General features: G+C 53.5%; 9 protein-coding genes across 9 annotated transcripts; 3 read left to right on the top strand and 6 right to left on the bottom strand.

Moving 5' to 3' along the window:
- Positions 1-19: 19 nt before the first annotated feature.
- On the bottom strand, positions 20-1,820 carry QC761_511015 (uncharacterized protein; the record flags this gene model as incomplete). Its single annotated transcript, XM_062880267.1, has 5 exons — positions 1,352-1,820; positions 1,107-1,281; positions 998-1,041; positions 752-920; positions 20-686 (listed from the first exon to the last, which is right to left on the bottom strand). Exons 1-5 carry the CDS (start codon positions 1,434-1,436, stop codon positions 20-22), a joined length of 1,140 nt encoding a protein of 379 aa, XP_062731639.1. The 5' UTR covers positions 1,437-1,820.
- A 421-nt stretch (positions 1,821-2,241) lies between these two features.
- On the top strand, positions 2,242-6,036 carry QC761_511030 (uncharacterized protein). The gene is made up of 7 exons (XM_062880269.1): positions 2,242-4,293; positions 4,348-4,710; positions 4,779-4,987; positions 5,039-5,363; positions 5,422-5,541; positions 5,599-5,688; positions 5,751-6,036. Exons 1-7 carry the CDS (start codon positions 3,982-3,984, stop codon positions 5,844-5,846), a joined length of 1,515 nt encoding a protein of 504 aa, XP_062731637.1. The 5' UTR covers positions 2,242-3,981; the 3' UTR covers positions 5,847-6,036.
- Positions 3,060-3,964, bottom strand: QC761_511020 (uncharacterized protein). Its single transcript, XM_062880268.1, has 2 exons — positions 3,292-3,964; positions 3,060-3,222 (listed from the first exon to the last, which is right to left on the bottom strand). Exons 1-2 carry the CDS (start codon positions 3,727-3,729, stop codon positions 3,151-3,153), a joined length of 510 nt encoding a protein of 169 aa, XP_062731638.1. The 5' UTR covers positions 3,730-3,964; the 3' UTR covers positions 3,060-3,150.
- A 23-nt stretch (positions 6,037-6,059) lies between the features above and the next one.
- On the bottom strand, positions 6,060-7,700 carry QC761_511040 (uncharacterized protein). The gene is made up of 4 exons (XM_062880270.1): positions 7,313-7,700; positions 7,125-7,248; positions 6,487-7,068; positions 6,060-6,434 (listed from the first exon to the last, which is right to left on the bottom strand). The coding sequence occupies exons 1-4, from the start codon at positions 7,550-7,552 to the stop codon at positions 6,121-6,123; spliced, it is 1,260 nt and encodes a 419-aa protein (XP_062731636.1). The 5' UTR covers positions 7,553-7,700; the 3' UTR covers positions 6,060-6,120.
- A 117-nt stretch (positions 7,701-7,817) lies between these two features.
- On the top strand, positions 7,818-10,119 carry QC761_511050 (uncharacterized protein). The gene is made up of 4 exons (XM_062880271.1): positions 7,818-8,514; positions 8,567-8,780; positions 8,839-9,224; positions 9,288-10,119. The coding sequence occupies exons 1-4, from the start codon at positions 8,257-8,259 to the stop codon at positions 9,939-9,941; spliced, it is 1,512 nt and encodes a 503-aa protein (XP_062731635.1). The 5' UTR covers positions 7,818-8,256; the 3' UTR covers positions 9,942-10,119.
- A 30-nt stretch (positions 10,120-10,149) lies between these two features.
- Positions 10,150-11,896, bottom strand: QC761_511060 (uncharacterized protein; the record flags this gene model as incomplete). The annotated part of the gene is made up of 6 exons (XM_062880272.1): positions 10,150-10,477; positions 10,528-10,738; positions 10,790-10,846; positions 10,912-11,225; positions 11,283-11,409; positions 11,473-11,896. 6 exons carry the CDS (start codon positions 11,894-11,896, stop codon positions 10,150-10,152), a joined length of 1,461 nt encoding a protein of 486 aa, XP_062731634.1.
- QC761_511080 (uncharacterized protein) lies at positions 11,282-15,080 on the top strand. The gene is made up of 3 exons (XM_062880274.1): positions 11,282-11,606; positions 11,671-14,642; positions 14,712-15,080. The coding sequence occupies exons 2-3, from the start codon at positions 13,947-13,949 to the stop codon at positions 15,000-15,002; spliced, it is 987 nt and encodes a 328-aa protein (XP_062731632.1). The 5' UTR covers positions 11,282-11,606; positions 11,671-13,946; the 3' UTR covers positions 15,003-15,080.
- On the bottom strand, positions 12,333-13,713 carry QC761_511070 (putative secondary metabolism biosynthetic enzyme). The gene is made up of 2 exons (XM_062880273.1): positions 12,786-13,713; positions 12,333-12,721 (listed from the first exon to the last, which is right to left on the bottom strand). Exons 1-2 carry the CDS (start codon positions 13,504-13,506, stop codon positions 12,543-12,545), a joined length of 900 nt encoding a protein of 299 aa, XP_062731633.1. The 5' UTR covers positions 13,507-13,713; the 3' UTR covers positions 12,333-12,542.
- Positions 15,053-16,463, bottom strand: QC761_511090 (uncharacterized protein; the record flags this gene model as incomplete). The annotated part of the gene is made up of 3 exons (XM_062880275.1): positions 15,053-15,565; positions 15,622-16,152; positions 16,215-16,463. 3 exons carry the CDS (start codon positions 16,461-16,463, stop codon positions 15,053-15,055), a joined length of 1,293 nt encoding a protein of 430 aa, XP_062731631.1.
- Positions 16,464-16,487: the final 24 nt, after the last annotated feature.

Below are 16,487 nucleotides of genomic sequence, written 5' to 3'. Positions count from 1 at the left end.
ACAATGTGGAGCACAGCCATCAATCTTTGAGCAGACGGATGACCACGTCTGCATTGATGTTTAACAGATTGCCAATAACCTGCTGTGCGAGCTGCGAGTCAGCTTGCCTCAGGAGAACAGTGACACTTCCAGGTGCTTCAGCCTGTCCTCGGTAGTCTTGTTGGGGTGGCTGCTGCGTTGCTGGAGCAGCACTCTGAGGGTTCTCGTTTTGGGAAATTTGTGGAGCAAGTTGAATCTCCCCACCACCCATCAAGTGACCCATGTCCTGGCCACTCTCAAACGCCAGGCTCAGGTTTTCCGGCGAGAGGTGCTGATCGGGAGTTTGTCCCGAGGAGCTTGATTCAGTCGAGAACCAAAGCCACGGATGGGAGTCCGCATCCAGCGGTCGCACCTGCGTCAACATTGTTGCCGGGCTGGCCATTTCCCAGTTGGAAAAGATGGACGCATCTGCCAAGGTTTCCGACAGCGTGGGTGTTGGCGGGGCCGGGGCGGCGTCGACTTCCATCATCATGTGTTGGTCCTCGTTCAAGTTGGCTAATTCGGCATCATCGGAGCTCAAGTCGGATTCTTCGCCGCTCGAACTGTTGTCGTCTGCGTTGTCGTCCGAGAGATATTGCGTTGAAGTGGAAGGGTCGTCATTCGATGGGGCCCTTGACTGACGTTTCCGTCGATTTAAGGCGACACTACTGCACCCAAGGATCTGTTAGCGCTAACTGGGAACCGGGGGGGCGGCCCGTGGTCTTATGCTTACCGATTTCTGATATCATGGGTTGAGCGATCTGGCAGCTCCAACAATCCAATCTGCTTCCAGTTATTGCCATATTTTGTAACTGCTTTCTGTAGTATTCTATCCTCTTCAGGGGTCCAGGGATCATGTCTGTGGTCCGGCCCGAGCACGTGCTGCCATCTTTTGGCGCATTCTGCCCGTAGGATGCAATCATCTCTCGTCAGACATTTCGGAACCAACAGCTTGACAGATAGGTATGGAACGACTTACGGTCGGCGTTCCGCGTTTGCATCATCTTGGACACTGCTGACCATCTGCTTCCAGTTAATGACAAGTCAGGTGACAAGATACATGTTACTGTATCAAGGGGCACACTGACTTTAATCCAGCCTGCGCCACAGCCTGTCGTAGCTTCCTATCCTCGTCGGGGGTCCACGCCCCCCTCTTGATATCGACTCGTACCTTGTGCCATCGCTTACGGCAATCCTTGTTCGTCCTGTCAGGCAGCAAAGCTGCCACCTCATTCCAGTTTTTGACAGCGCCGTGTGTATCGACTTTTGCCCACCAAGTCAGCGAGATCAACACAAATACTTCACCGAGGCTTGTGGTGGAAGGGGTTGGTACTTTGCACCTTGGCCCAATCTCTGAGAATGTCGTCTTCGTCCTTCGTCCACCACCTTCGTTCCCGCCTAGAAACCTGGCCCGACATGGCATTGATGTGTCAAGGGTTGAACCTCGATATATGCCCGTCGATGTTTTGAAACGAACAGGAATTGTCCAGCGCTGTCCAGTCTACAAAAGAGAGAGAAGAAAGATGAAGACAATGTTATAGCGATGATACCCCTCCGTCGCTGCAGACATCTGTAAGGTCTCGGTGGCCGGCTAGAATCTTTAACGCTGCCACCCCCCTATGGGGCGTGTGCAGCGGCTTGGGGATCTGGGTGCGACGTCACCTGCTTCGTAGCATCTGTTCTGAGACCGTCGTCTCTTTGCACAATGCAAGAGCTCTGCCTCAACAGTGCGGGGTTAGATATTGGACACAGGTTTCAGAATCGGAAGCGGGGAGGCAAGCCGTCACCTGATCCCCTCATCGGCACCTCTCAAAGGCCTTTCTCGAAGAGCCGCAAGTTCCCCTCACTCGACATCTGTCTTCTGGTCATATCCCCTGCTTTGGTCCTGGTCTTTCCAATACTCCCTTGGCCACCTTACTCACCAAACTGCATCGCCGGCATGCCTGTTGCAGACTTGGCGCGGGGGATAAGATAAACCGATTGGCCACCGTTTGCTGCAGAGCTTACACGCTTCCACCTTGCAGCATGGGTGCAATATCATGGTCACTGTCTGGGATCGGGGCTGGCCCCATAATCAACATCTATTATTCCTTTTCTGAGCACCGTGTCCTAACCTTTCCACCCGGGATTCCCCTGACTTTCGCCGAGGACCCGAGTTGCTGGCATCTCGACGGACCCGACTCACACCCAGGTGTGCATGGAGTCTCAGTTGGGGGGCTGAAGCGAGGCCGCCACATATGGATTTTCATCGTGTTTCTCGTAAATGTACAACCCCCACAATGGCTTGAACACTCTGATCACATCATCTCTCACAAGTAGTAGCAATTCTTTGGTTCGGGTGTTGAACTGACTTTTTCAGCATTCCAACTCTCCATCATCGCGGGCGCCCAGCGTCAACCGCCACATTGCCAGAGGGTGTCTTGAGACACGAAGCACTCTCCGGACATAACTGTATTACCGGCATCAGCACCACCGGTTCCCCGCCCCTTTTGTGTAACCCACAACGCAGCAGGTTGAATGCTTAGCGTCCTCGACCATGTAACGGCCCTCTCTTCCGACTTCCGGCCGCGTCAACAATATACGGCAATCTGTGAAAGAGGCTAGGTGGGGGTCATTTCTACACGGGTGTTTTCAGTTTGCTTTTCAAGTGAACCTGGCTCCAATGCAGGCTCAGACTCCATGTGGAGCTTGATTGCTGTTTGCTTATCTCTTCGGACTGGACGTTGGTTTCATGGAACTGATCTACCTCACAGTGTAGCTCAGCAGAAGACAGCTTGTCGGGATCGACCTGTCATACAGTTTGCTGTCTTACTTGCGTCTGCTGTGAGACACAGCCGATGCTCTGTCTCGCCCACCTATAGACAGCAGCCCTATAGACACAGTGAGTGCATGTTGGGCGACACAACAGCTCCGGAACAGTCTTTCCGGTGCGGTTTCTGCCAAGATTATGTGTAGGGCTGGCGTCCTGGAACTTCAGTCCTTAACGGCGCAAAATTAGCCCCCTATCTAAACCCCTGAGGCGGGTGGTAAGATTCTCTACTATGGTTTTTGTTCCAATGAATTATAACGAGAGTAGCAGTAAAGTAACTCGGCACATATCCAATGGCAAAATACGCTGTCACCACCTTGGCATCATTCCACAACCCCTTCGCTCACCATGCGTCTCATAGTCGCAATGGTCGCGTTAACAGCCAGCTGAGTGGTCTATCCGCCAATGTATGTTAGCAAATCTGCACCTCTGATCACAGACGACCCGTCCAGGAGGGCACTCACCGCCCAGTCAGCCTCCCTCTGTTTCGCTGCCTCTTCACTGCCCGCTTCCAACTCGGGATGTCGCCACTCAAAAATATAAGTGTAGTTCAAATCCTGAGCTTCAACACCAGGACCCCGGCTCACAGCGTTGATGATTGCGCTTCCGTCTGCGCCCACAAAGTCAACACGGCATGGCTCAAAAAAGTGGCATGTTTCGACGGCGTTCTCGGCGCCGGCGGGGTGGCCGCCGGGAGCAAATGTTATGCGTCGCTTGAGGGAGACGACTGTTTCTCCTTCTTTGGACTCGGAAAGGATCTCGGTCTTGGTGATTGCTGGCACGAAATGTTCTGCGTGTCGGACTTTGCGCTTGATGCACTCCCAGATTTGAGATTGGGTGAGGACTGGGGAGGCGCCGGGGGGGTTTATTGGGGCGGTGTAGGAGAGGTTGAAGGTTGCCATTTTCGCTTCAGTATTGCCTCGATATTGATAACATCATGGATGGCGTGGGTGGGCTGATGTTGAAGAGCTCTGTTGTAAGCTCTTGTGATGAAAACCCGAGTTGGTTGAGGGAGGACCCGAGTAATGATGAGGGGCTATTCCATCATGATGGGGGTATAAGCCAGCAATGAGCTGTCGGAGCGGAGCAGAGTCTCTACTAATCTGCACACATGCAGCGAATTTGCATTGTACCTACCTACCAAAACGTTCATCATGGATGTCCTAAAGGGCTTTACTGATCGAACCGCGAACCTGAGCAGTATCCTCCTTGCCGTTGGTGCGGGTGTTGTCATCCTCCGGTTGCTGCACATCCATTCCAGGCTCAGTCACATACCCGGCCCGGCATCCGCCGCACTCACCGACTTTGTCCGCCGATCATGGGTTGCGGCGGGAGATGTCCATCAGAAGCATACTGATCTGCATCGTCGCTATGGCACCGTCGTCCGGGTTGGTCCCAATGCCGTGCTCATCTCTCAGCCGGATGCCATTGATAAGATTTATGGTTTCAAGGCCAAGTTCCTGAAGGTACGGTCTTGTCTGCCGCTTCAACGGCTCTAATTCTCATCCGGAATATCTCAGTCCGAGTTCTACGACTCGATATTACCCCGTATGAAAGGCGCCAAAATTCCCGATGTCTTTGCGACCCGCGACGAGGACCTTCACAGGCGCATGAGAAGACCAGTTGCTAACCTCTACTCCATCGCAAACCTGACGAGGTTTGAACCGCTGGTCGTCTCCACCATCGAGTATTTCTTTTCCAGACTCGATGAGATGTTTACTGACACGGGGCGGGAGTTTAACCTCTCAGACTGGCTGCAACTCTTCACGTTTGACATCATGGGCGAGGTTACCTTTTCAAGACGATTGGGGTTCCTTGAAAAGGGTGGTGATATCGAGGGTGTCATTGAGAATAACTGGAAATATTTCCGAGATGTGGCCGCGGTGAGTTCATATTTGCCCTATGACAGTGAGATCGTACTTGTCTCTACGAGCACTAACGACGATACAAGAACACTCAGACACCATGGCTGGACAAGTTCTGGAAGGACAACCCGCTCATTCCAGTCTCTGCCAAGAGGAATCCTCTCGCCGAGTTCGGCGCGGCACGAATCCAGGAGCGGCTTGCGTTGACAGAGGAAGAGCGTGAAAACATCAACCAGAAGGACTACCTCTCCGCTTTCATCCGTGAGGCTGAGAAAGATCCTACTCTTCCTGAACTGTGAGTACTTGCGTCCAAGTCAGCCAGATATCCAAAACTTACGACCATTAGTGCCCTCCCCACGTGGACAAACTCCAACATCCAAGCAGGCGGTGACACCACCAGCATCATGGCAAGCGTGGTGCTGTATCATCTTCTCAAGAACCCCAAAACGCTGGCTACCTTGCAAAAGGAGATTGGCAGTGCCGCACGGGAAGGACGTATCTCCAAGTTGGTGACATGGAAAGAGTCACAACGGTTGCCATATCTCGATGCTTGCGTCAAAGAAGCGTCGCGCTTACATCCGCCGATTGGGTTCCCCTTGGAGCGTATTGTGCCTCAAAGCGGTTTGGAGGTTGATGGCTACTTTATTCCACCAGGAACGAGAGTCTCTATGGTAAGGCTGTCCCAGCGAGCATATGCTTACACCTTGTTAACCCTGTACTACCCACCAGAATCCATGGGCAGTCCACCGAGAAGTAGGCCTCTACGGAGATGACCCTGATGTCTGGCGACCCGAGCGTTGGATGTGCGGTGAGGATAAAAAGAGGACTATGTATAACTCGCTGTTGACAGTGCGTTCCTTCCCTCGTCCACTCTGTAATGCGATTACTTGAGATTAACTCCGTCAGTTTGGAGCCGGTCACCGCGTGTGTTTGGGCAAGAATCTTTCGTACTTTGAGGTGTACAAGATCATCCCCTCGTTGTTGCAACGGTACGAGGTAAGTGAACATGACATTCCTACACTTTCTGCGAGCTGTATGCTGAGTCTAGATACGCACAGTTTGAGCTACTGAACCCCGAGCGAGAGTGGACGCTGGAGACAAAGTGGTTCACGATGCCTTCGGGATTCCATGTTCGTATTAAGTCTCGGAGATGAGGTTGGGTGAAAGATAAGGCGTAGCTCAGGGATACGTATGTAATGAAATCTGAGGTTGACTACTGCCGCGACTACAATGTTTGACTCCGAGAAGGTTCATGACAGTGATGGTTACATATGAGAGAGTCTTGGGGTAGAGACTATGACTTAGGTACTTTACATAGCACGTTCCTGACTATCACTCACAGCGATTCTACAGTGCTTGAAGCTCTGGGTAAGATAGTCTAAGCCTTCCACGGAATTTTCAGTTGCTCTTTCATCTCTCAAGAATGAGCTATGCCACTCTCAAGACGATTACCGAGTCTTCATACTCCTCCCTATACTTCAAAATCTTGACCACTTCGAATCCTGTTGAGCTTGCAAGTCTCCGCCATTCCGCCTCGGTACGTTCCATGGACGCCAAACAGACAGCCATTGTCATGTCTCCCAACGTCACCCTCCATGGAGCCCCAACGCTTGACACAACAATGTCGTCAATTAACACCACAGAGTCTTTGGACAACGCTGGCTTGAGGCTCTCAAGAATAGCTTGGCACTTGTCATCGGGCCAGTCATGGAAGACATTTCGGAAGTAGTAGGCCCGGGCGCCTGTTATAGACTTGTGAGCTTAGAATGTCAGGGAGAACAGTAAGAGCAATACCTTTGATCGTCTGAGAGGAAAACATATCATGAACATCTGTCTCAATGTTGTCGAACCCTGGGAGAGGGTCGGTCTTGACTTGCTCAATCGTATGAGGGAGATCCTGCAGAACCACACGCCCTCGCAAGTTCGGATATCGCCGTCTCAAGGCAATGCACTGGTGGCCTCGCGAGCCGCCAATATCAACAAAAACAACCGTCTCGTCGTTGGAATCCTTTGCAAACTCCTGGTCAAACGGCAACACATCCAAAAAGGTCGACCGTGGATCCCTCTGCACCGACATCCATGTGTTGAAGTGCTGGAGGGTATCCGGGTGGTCCTTGATCCAATCAAACAGTGTCTGCTCGGTTTTCAGTCCCAGATTGAACGGTGTATACTTTGCGTTAGTGGGGTTGGCATAGTCGGTTTCTCGAAGAAACTGGGGAAAGGCCAGGAGGGACTGGGCAACCAGGTCAGACTGGAAGCAGATGCCAGCTCGCCCACCCTCCCACGCTAATGCTTCCGTGACATTATTGGGGGCGAATTCATCTGGCCCCTTTTGCAAAATCATGCCGACGGACTGGTAGTACCTCAACAGCCGTTCTGTCACGGAGTTAGCACGGATAGAAACTCCGGGTGTGATAGTTATGTGCTCCTACGTGTTAACACTAGGTCGACCTTCCTCTCCCGTGCAAGCTCAACCGCTGAGGTGCCATTATTGACCACAAGAAACCGGAAAATACCAGTATCGACACCCACACGGGCAAGGGCTAGTTGCATCGGCTAGATGAGGTTGTGTGTCAGCAAAGTGTGTGGCTTGGAAAGGGGTTTCTCCGTGCTGACACACCGAGTAGGCAATCCTGTGAATCACATCGTTATGCGTTTCCAAGGCGAGGCTCAACTTGGAGGCTGCGTCTCTCAGCTTACAGCGTACCGCGTCATCCCTGATTGACGCGAGTGCGTGAGGACTGCCGATGGCTGCCTCAATCTTGCCAACCAGGGCAATAGCGTCGTCGGTGGTGAAGGTCATGGTTTCGGTACCAGGGCAAAGGAAGTTACAGGGGCGAAGGAAGCATGGAAAACACATGGTCAGGTGTCATAGAAGTCAAATCGTAATATTAGCTACCACATAGCTGGGACCTACCCATGATGCAGTGGCTGCAGGACCTACCTCGGCTAGGACCTGCGTTGAGTGGGCATTGGCTGATCTAGCTGCGGATTGTCGATACCAAGAGACCACTAGATCCAGCCGTCGAGCATCGCAACAAGGAACTCCCTCGTGCAAGTAATACCTTCAAATTTCATCCGTTGTCTCACTCTTGCGGCGTGGGAGCTTGCTGCGCCAGGTCGTGCATTCACCGAATTGGGCGTTCCAGCACTTTTGAAGTGCAACTCGGGTCCCTCTACCGAACAAGGGGCGGCAGCCTTACTCCCAACGGCTTGTTCACCGTGAGATCCTGCACGATCATTGGCCAGCTACACATCCGCCGATTTCCGGAGGATCATGAGGGTAATCTTCCCAACCAGACGGGATACCAAGGAAAAAGCAAGCAGCCAGGGCGATAGCCTGGGAAGCCCTGCGGCGAAGCCAAGACCGGTCATGCCAACAGGCGAGCGTTCAGCCCTACCTGTCAGCTCCTTGATAGCTAATGGCTTGCAAGGTCAGGAGGCGAACGAGTCGAGAGTAGCATAAAAGCCATGTAATAGACGCTAGATTTCAAGAACTCTTCAGGTCGTTCAGACTCACCTCTCTTGTACACCTAGTGTCATCTGTCAGTCGTTTCCGTCAACATGGTTGGCAGCAGCAACGTCGTTCGTTCACTCGTTTCCCTTTTGTGGGCCGCCTCGCCTGTCATCAGTGGGGCTTTACCAGTCCACTGGGCCGGGTTCGAGCGCCAAGAGACCGGCTGGCCTACCTCCATAGACGACTCGGTCTTCAACTCGTCTTGGCCGTCCTTTGGAGAGAAGTCCCAGAGATGGAACGCCTACATGGCTCCAAGCTTCAACCAAGTGTTTCTCCCAGAGACGGAGCAAGTCCTTTCTGAGGGGGTGTGTTTCATCACCGCAAGCTGTTGGAACACTTTCAGTTAACGCATGACAGCTTCGGTACATGACAAGCAACAACATCTCGTTTCTCGCCAAGTCAGGTGGGCATGGCTATTCTATCGAGCTCGCTGCCGCACAAAATGTGGTCATGATCAACATGGAGAAGTTCAACTACTCCAGGGTCAACGCTGACGGGACGGCCACCATTGGCAGCGGTGCCACCTTTTTGGACTTGATTCGGCCTCTGGCGGCTGCTGGAAGACAAGTCAGTAAGTCAAAGCTACTCCATCTGCAAATTCCATTCTTGATCTAACATTTTTCAACCAGCTACCGGGTCCTGTCCCTGCGTTGGGGCAACTGGAGCCATGTTGGGCGGTGGTGTCGGCAGGCTGCAGGGTCTACACGGTTTAACAAGCGACAACGTCCACAAGGTTCGCCTGGCTCTGTGGAACGGCACTGTGATTGAGGCTTCCGAAAAGGTCAACAAGGACTTGTTCTGGGCCGTACGTGGTGCTGGCCAGAACTTTGGCGTTGTCATCGAAACCACATTTCAGACATATCCCGCTGTGAACGGTGGGATGCACTACGAGGCAAACCTGGCCTTCAGCGTCGATAAGGTCAAGAAGATCATTGACGACATGAACGCTCTTGTCCCACTCCCTGCGCCACTGTCTTTGATTCTGGTTGGCAGTGTTGATCCTAGCACTCTCGAGGTGAGTACCCACCCATAGGTGGTGTTCTTGGATGAAAGATTAGTACTGAAATGTTCGTGACAGACCATTGTGGCGCTTAACCTCGTCTATGCCGGCCCCCGGGAAGAGGGACGCAAGTACACTCGCCGCTTCCAGAGCTACAGCCTTTCCGTCGAAGAAAACATGTACTCTTGGGACGAGCTCCCCATCAAGGGCGCCGGTGGCATCACCTTGATCAAGTGCGCCAAGGGCCAGAACCACGTCATGTACGGCCTGGGCACCAAGCGGCTGGACGCCCCCTCATTTGTACGGCTGTGGAGCGAGTTCGGAGATTTCATCAAGGCCAACCCGGCTGCCAACTCCAGCACCTTCTTGGTCGAGACATTTGCTCAGCAGGGCATCAAGAAGCTTCCCGACGATTACAGCGCCTTCCCTCACCGTGATGGTGTTGAACATCTCGTCGAGTTTGAAATTGCCTTTGACGACACCTCTGTTTCAAAGGCTGCGGATGCTTTTGCCAAGCGCTGGAGGGATCACTTTGCCCAGCCCAAGATTTCTGGATACAAGGAGACTCACATCTACCAAAACTATGCTCATGGCGATGAGCCCCTTTCGCAGCTGTACGGACGCGAGAAGTGGCGCCAGCAGCGCCTCACCGCGGTCAAGAACAAGTTCGACCCCCGCGGCGTGTTCAGCTCGTATCACCCCATTCCCCAATCTCTGGACGCTTGGCGTTGAGTTCCGTACCTAGCTGAGCGGCTACTTCAACCCCACTGCCGACAACAATTTTCTTACTTGTAATCAGGATGGCAGATCTCACAATTTTGGTGGATTTTAGATTCACACTTCCGTAGACAGCTCTGCACACGCGGATACACATTCTGTTTTCACAGCTTTCATCATCTAAGCAACAGTTTAGGACAACATATACAAATTATTTCTTTGTTCATAAACCAGCCTCAGTAATCCCGACCATGCTCCTTGTATCCCAGAACTTCACCAGTCGCAGCCCAGCTTCCTCGAACAAGGCCTTGAACTCGGAAGGAGTCCTCTCAATCCCGTTGATGGTCGCCATGAGACCAATATCCCGGTTGTGGCAATAACGGACATGGTACCCGTAGTTTGCTGGGAGCGGACTCGGTGCTGCTTCAATCTCATCGCAGCCAAAAGTGGTATTCATGACGGGATCACAAATCAGAATTCTTGATTTGGGGCCCATGGAAGCCTTGACAGCTTTGAGAATGCTCACGCAGTAATCATCGGACCAGTCATGTCTAGAACTGTTAGACAGTAGAGCACAGAACGAAAAGGGACCAAATCTTACAGAATTCCGCGTAGCCAGTAGACATCCGCGTTCTTCACTGGGTTTTCAGTAAAGAAATCATGGGGCATGAACTTGACTCTCCCTGCAGCCAAGGCATCAGGGGCTTTAGCGGGGAATATCTCGCGCTCGCCCCTCTCCACGTTTTCCGGCCGGTCTTGAACGACAAACTTGAGCCGGGGATAGATTGGTAGGAGTTGCAAGACGAACCCCCCTGTTGGCTGTCAGCTACCAGGTGTCTTACCATGGACGCGAAAATACGTACCAACTCCACCACCGACATCCACAACCAGCCCATCTCCAAGTTCACCCCACGGAAAATCTACCTCCCAGTCAGTCTACTTGTCCGTCCCACCAACCTAGCATAAGCGGGTAACCATATCTCACCATACGCATGCGCAGTACCCGACGCCTGACCACCCCCCAACATAGCCAAAGCAAAGTTCTCTAACTCCGGCCTTCCCACCAGACCCTTGTGATCAAACGAGACAGGAAAGTTCGCCAACTCGGGCACACCAGGGTACCCAGGCCCATCAGAAGTGACCTGATCCGAAGGCAGTCGCTGTGTCATCCACTCCCAAAGAGGCCTGTCAGTCCCCATGGCGTGATGGAACGCCGTCTCCTCGACCTTGTAAGACGCGCCCTTCGGCCCGACAAGGTAGCGGGGTAGATGCTCCGCCGCCGCGGACACGTGCAGACCGCTGTTGCATCCGATGTCAGTAGGCGCGTCAGTGAGGGAGGGGGGGGATTCATCTTACAATAATTGCACATAAGCCCGAAGACCAGGGTTTTGCACCAGCGAAGCGGAAATGCGGTTGTTGGCGAAGCGGCCCTCGGCGACTTCAGTGAAGATGTGGATTGCGCAGAGTGTACGCAAGATACGAGCTTTTTTACGTCTCAGTTCTCTCTCTTAACTGATGGCTGCTTCCTGATATCAAAAGGACTTACCCAATTTCCGATACTCAATCTTGGTCTTTTGCCCCAACGTCTCAACATCCAACCCCCCCTCACCCGCCTCGGCAAGCAAATCCGGGATCCTGCGCTCAGCCGCAATGAACAGAGCCCTTGATTCCATGTATTGGGTTAGCACCTGCTGGATCCGTTGGTGTGGCTCTGAGACTAGCTCGACTAAAACTCCCGAGACAGCCTCGATTGTCCTCTCGGCGTCCCAGAGCTTTCGACTGGGGAGGATCCTGGCTGTTGCTTCATGACTGTGGTGTCCACCGCTTGCTTTGCCGTTGGGAATGTTTGATGGTTCGTCAAAGACTTCTTTGCTCCACTCTTCCTTGACAGTCAGGGCCGCGTCACGGAGTAGGTCGGATAGCTTGAGGAGTTTGTCGGCGTCTTCGGATGTGCGAGGGAAGCGCTCCATGATGTGATTGCAGTTATTTTCAACACGGCAAATGCTGTACTTGGAAATCTTCAAGATGGACTGAATGTGCACTGACCATGAATCAATTGGCTATCTATTAACTGCTATGAACCACCGAGCGAAGGACAGACCTGAGTTCTGTGATGTTGAGTTCTCAGGACAGTCAACACCAAGGTGGGTTCAGGACCCGAGTTTGTCTTGGTTTCTCGGGCAGAACCCTAACCCGCCGCCAACTGGAGGCAAAGAAAAGATGTTCAGCTCTGATGACAATAGAGTAGAGACGAATGGAATGCAAGCTTCGCGTCTTCTGAAGTTGGCTTGTCTTAGCACACATAGAGGGCTCATTGCGGTAAAGAACGCAACTTGGCTTTAACCCGTGCCGGGCTCATCACAACCGGTCATCGCCATCAAACAAACAGATTATGTAAGCAGAGACGACGTGAAAGATGCACGGTAGCAGAAGGGATGCAATCGTAAACTATGTAGGCAACGACCCTCATTGTTTATATCGTGAGATCCCCCTTTTGTGGGGCAAGTGGGTAGAAATTGTGCATTCCCGCAGTGGACCCCACGCGATTCAACCGCATATCTCAAACAAGCATCATGCCAAGAAGCCTAATAAAAGCTTGGCCTCGGCTAGATAACTTCACTGAAACCGCACCTGAAGTTTCAATAGATCCTTCTCTACGATTTCCTCTCTCCTGGCCATCAGCTCAGGCATATCCCAAGCGCAGCTGATATACCTCCCAGCCAACCACTCCCGTCGCTCGCTGGTCAGAAACACAATGCTATCACCGGCCAGCTCAGGCGTATCATGGCACACAGCTGCCGTCCAATTCTTGTCAGCTGCGGCATGTAACCTCAAACGCTCTGCGGGGTGATGACCAACCTTGAACGATTTCTGCTGGCATATTGTTAGCGAGATCAGTCGCCACTGACGCCGGGTGAACAGAGTACACCAGCAGGCCCCTGGACTCGTAATCCACCATCAGATACTCGGACAAACGCAGCACCGCCAGCTTAGACGGCTGATAGGCACTCGCACCGGGGGTCAGCGCCAGGGCTCCGACCGAGGTGAGATTGACAATAGTCTTGTCCTTGCTCTTCAGGATAAGAGGTAGAAGCGCACGAATGACCCAGTAGACACCACGCACGTTGACCTCCCACGTCAACCACCAGTCGTCCCTGTCCCCTTCGCCCAATGGCACAAACGGTGCCAGGTATCCCGCATTGTTGACAAGAATGTCAATGTGCCCCCACCTAGAGGCCAGCTCCTGGGCGCATGCCTCGATGGTGTCATGGTCGTTGACGTCCAGCCGAAGGATGAGAAATTCAACGCTATCTCTTCCCGCCTTTGCAGCTGCTTGGAGGGCCTCGGCATGGGTGGCGGATACGTCCCCGCGGGCGGTGATGGCGATGCGACTGGCACCCGCCTTGGCGTAAGACGCAACAATGGCTCGCCCGATGCCTTTGGCGGCGCCGGTAACGAGGACTGTCCTTCCGATGCATGGCGCGGGGGTGATGCCGGAAGGATCAATCTGGGCATATGTGTCGCTGTGGGTCTGGGAGGTGAAGTTCACGCCCAGGCGTGAAGGATCAAAGGCAACCATGGTGTGAATAAAAAGGGATGGAAAGGGGGTGGAAGAATCGACCTGCCTTGTTCGGAGATTTGGATTAGGTACCCCCCCTATATGCGCGACGCTGTCGGATGTACGGATGTAAGACGGGTGGCGTTGAACTCGGGTCCGGCCCGCTGGCTTGTACCTTGGTAGCTCGTCAGCTTCTATCCTGGATTTAACGTCCGGGGATAAGGGGTGTTGGCCGAGACAAAGGAGGGGAGGGCATCCAACGCAGCCCTATGAGGCAATTGGCAACCCCGACTTTGGAACAGTGAATGAGCGCGGGGTTAGGTTGTAAGAACGTGTGACAAACCCACCGTAATCTTCTTAAGACGATGTGACCTGGATGACCCGAAATCCGCAGAATCGAACACCACTATCTACAACCCTCTGTTATCGTATCATTAGCCATCTCGTGCATCTATCTCATCATGTCGCCCCTCCCTCATACCGGTCTTGGCCTCCTGGGATACACATGGCGCCCCAACAAGCCTTCGGATGAACAAGCCTTCGAGGCCATGAAGGCCGCCATCAGCGCCGGCGCCACCATCTGGTCGACTTCTTCCGTCTACGGACTGCCCCCCGATCCCCCCACCGCCGGCCTTCACCTCCTACGCCGGTACTTCACCAAGTACCCCGAGGATGCGGAAAAGGTGACCCTCTTCATCCGGGCCTGCTTCGATCCGACAACCTACTCCCCCAACTGCTCACCCGAGGGCGTGCGCGCCAGCTGGGAGGAATGCAACGCCATCCTCGGGGACGTCAAGTTCATTGATGTCTTCGGCCCTGCCCGGATGGATCAGAACATCCCCGTCGAGGTGACGGTCGGTGCTCTCAAGCAGCTCAAGGACGAGGGCAAGATCGGCTCTGTGGGTCTGTCCGAGGTTCGGGCCGAGACGATCCGCAAGGCTGCCGCTGTGGTGCCCATCACCCATGCCGAGGTTGAGTTCTCGCTCTGGAGCAGTGAGATCCTTACCAATGGCGTGGCCAAGGCGGCTAAGGAGTGTGGTGTTGTACTGCTGAGCTACGCTCCTCTTGGATACGGCTTCTTGACGGGTCAAATCAAGAAGGTTGAGGATATTCCTCAGGGAGATAACAGGCATATGTTTGGAAGGTTCCAGCCCGAGGTAAGGGACCATGAGTTCTTCCCACGGTGTTATTATTACTGATGCCCTCCCCCCCCCCCTTTTTTTTAGAACTTTGCCAAGAACCTCGAGCTTGTTGACAAGGTCAAGGCGTTTGCCGAGAAGAAGGGGGTGACGCCGGCGCAGCTCGCACTTGCTTGGATCAGGTCCTATTCCAACACTGGTGACGTCGGTGAAATCATTCCTATTCCGGGAGCTACCCGCGCGGACCGTGTCATTGAGAACTCGACGGTTGTGGAGATCACCACGGAGGAGAAGGAGGAGCTGGACAAGATTGTCAAGTCTTTCCCTATCGCTGGACATCGCCAGATTCCCGGCGCTGACCACTTCCTCTGGACTTAGCTTTAGATTTGTGAAGGCTCGTATTGAGATGATTGAAAAATAGGTACACATTATCCGGTCCATTCCGCCTCAATAAACCACATGTGGCTGTTTTCTGGCTTCCACGCCCCCGTGAACTTGTACCGCTCATCAGCCAGTCTGAACAGCTCGCTCCAGTCATCAATTTCCCTCTCCCTTGCGTTCACTGTTACCTGGTTGAAGGCGTCCATGGTGCGGATGTTGCGTTCCTGCAGGTAGCTTGCCGTCAGTGGCTCTGGCAGTGTGCCGTCGTTGATGACCACCTTTGCTCCTTTGCGCAGCGCCGGTCGCAGCGCTCGAAGTATCTTGATGTTGTACTTGTCCGAGAAACCGTGGAATATCCATCGGAAGAAGTAGACATCAGCAACAACCGTCTGCGGCTCGAAAAAGTCATGTACAGTCCGTGTGACCCTTTCTTCAAGGTGAGCTGGCATCGGTCCCATAGCCTCTGGCTTTCTCATGCCCTCCGTGTCTTGCACCACAAATTTCAGCTTGGGAAAGGCCTCCGCTATGGCGAAAGAGACGAACCCTTGGTTCCCGCCCATCTGCTCTCCCTATCAGTACTCCATCCCTCAGCACCGCAGCGTGGAGAAAGACTTACATCCACAACCGTAGCCTCCCCCAACTCCCCCCAAGCATACCCCCTCACCGTATGCCCCACCGAAAACCCCTCATTCCCACTATGCAGCTTCATCGCAAGGTTATACCTCCTCGCCTTCTCCGGCACCGACTGCAAGTAATCGTACCACGGCAAGCTCTGCTCAAACGCGTGATTCACCGCCGTCTCCGTCGGCTCCTCGCTCCCAGGCCACTTCTTCATCGCGTCAACAACGTGAGCAGCTGGCTTCCACAGATCACGACACATGTACCCAACCCAGTTAGCCATCGGTTCATCCTCCAGCAACATCCTCGACACGCTCGTGTGAGCGACGAAACCTTTTCTCGGCTCGATGAAGATGTGGTTCAGCATCGCGTGGCGGATCAAGCGCCGGAGGTTCAGGACGCCGATTTTGAAGCCGTTGGCGGCGACGACTTTGGCGGTTAGGTCTTCGAAGGAGATGGAGCCGGTGAGGGGGACAAATTCGGGGACGCGGAATTCCCAGATTGCTTGGAGGGAGAGGTTGTTTATGAACTGGTTGGTTTTTGTCAGTTTTGGAGGCAGGGTGGAGAAGAAGGGTAGGGGGCACGGCTTACATCCCATGACAGCCATGAAAGGCCCTGCTTGGGACCGAGGGTGAGGTCGTGGAGCTCTTTGGTGGCTGCGATTAGGTCTACCCTTGCCGTGTATGCCTCGCCGGCGGACTCTGGGATGGGAAAGTCGACTGCGCCGTCAACGTCCCAGGATGGTGCTGTGAGATTGTGGGAGGCTAAATGGTCCGTTACGATCTTGGTCTTTTCCAGGATGGTATGTGAAAGCTGGGCAAGTCGAGCGTTGGATGTCATGGTGGGCGCTGATGATAAGGAGGT

The sequence above is a fragment of the Podospora bellae-mahoneyi genome, chromosome 5, assembly GCF_035222275.1.
Source record: "Podospora bellae-mahoneyi strain CBS 112042 chromosome 5, whole genome shotgun sequence".
Classification (NCBI taxonomy): domain Eukaryota; kingdom Fungi; phylum Ascomycota; class Sordariomycetes; order Sordariales; family Podosporaceae; genus Podospora; species Podospora bellae-mahoneyi.
This window is presented reverse-complemented; position numbering and strand designations above follow the sequence as displayed.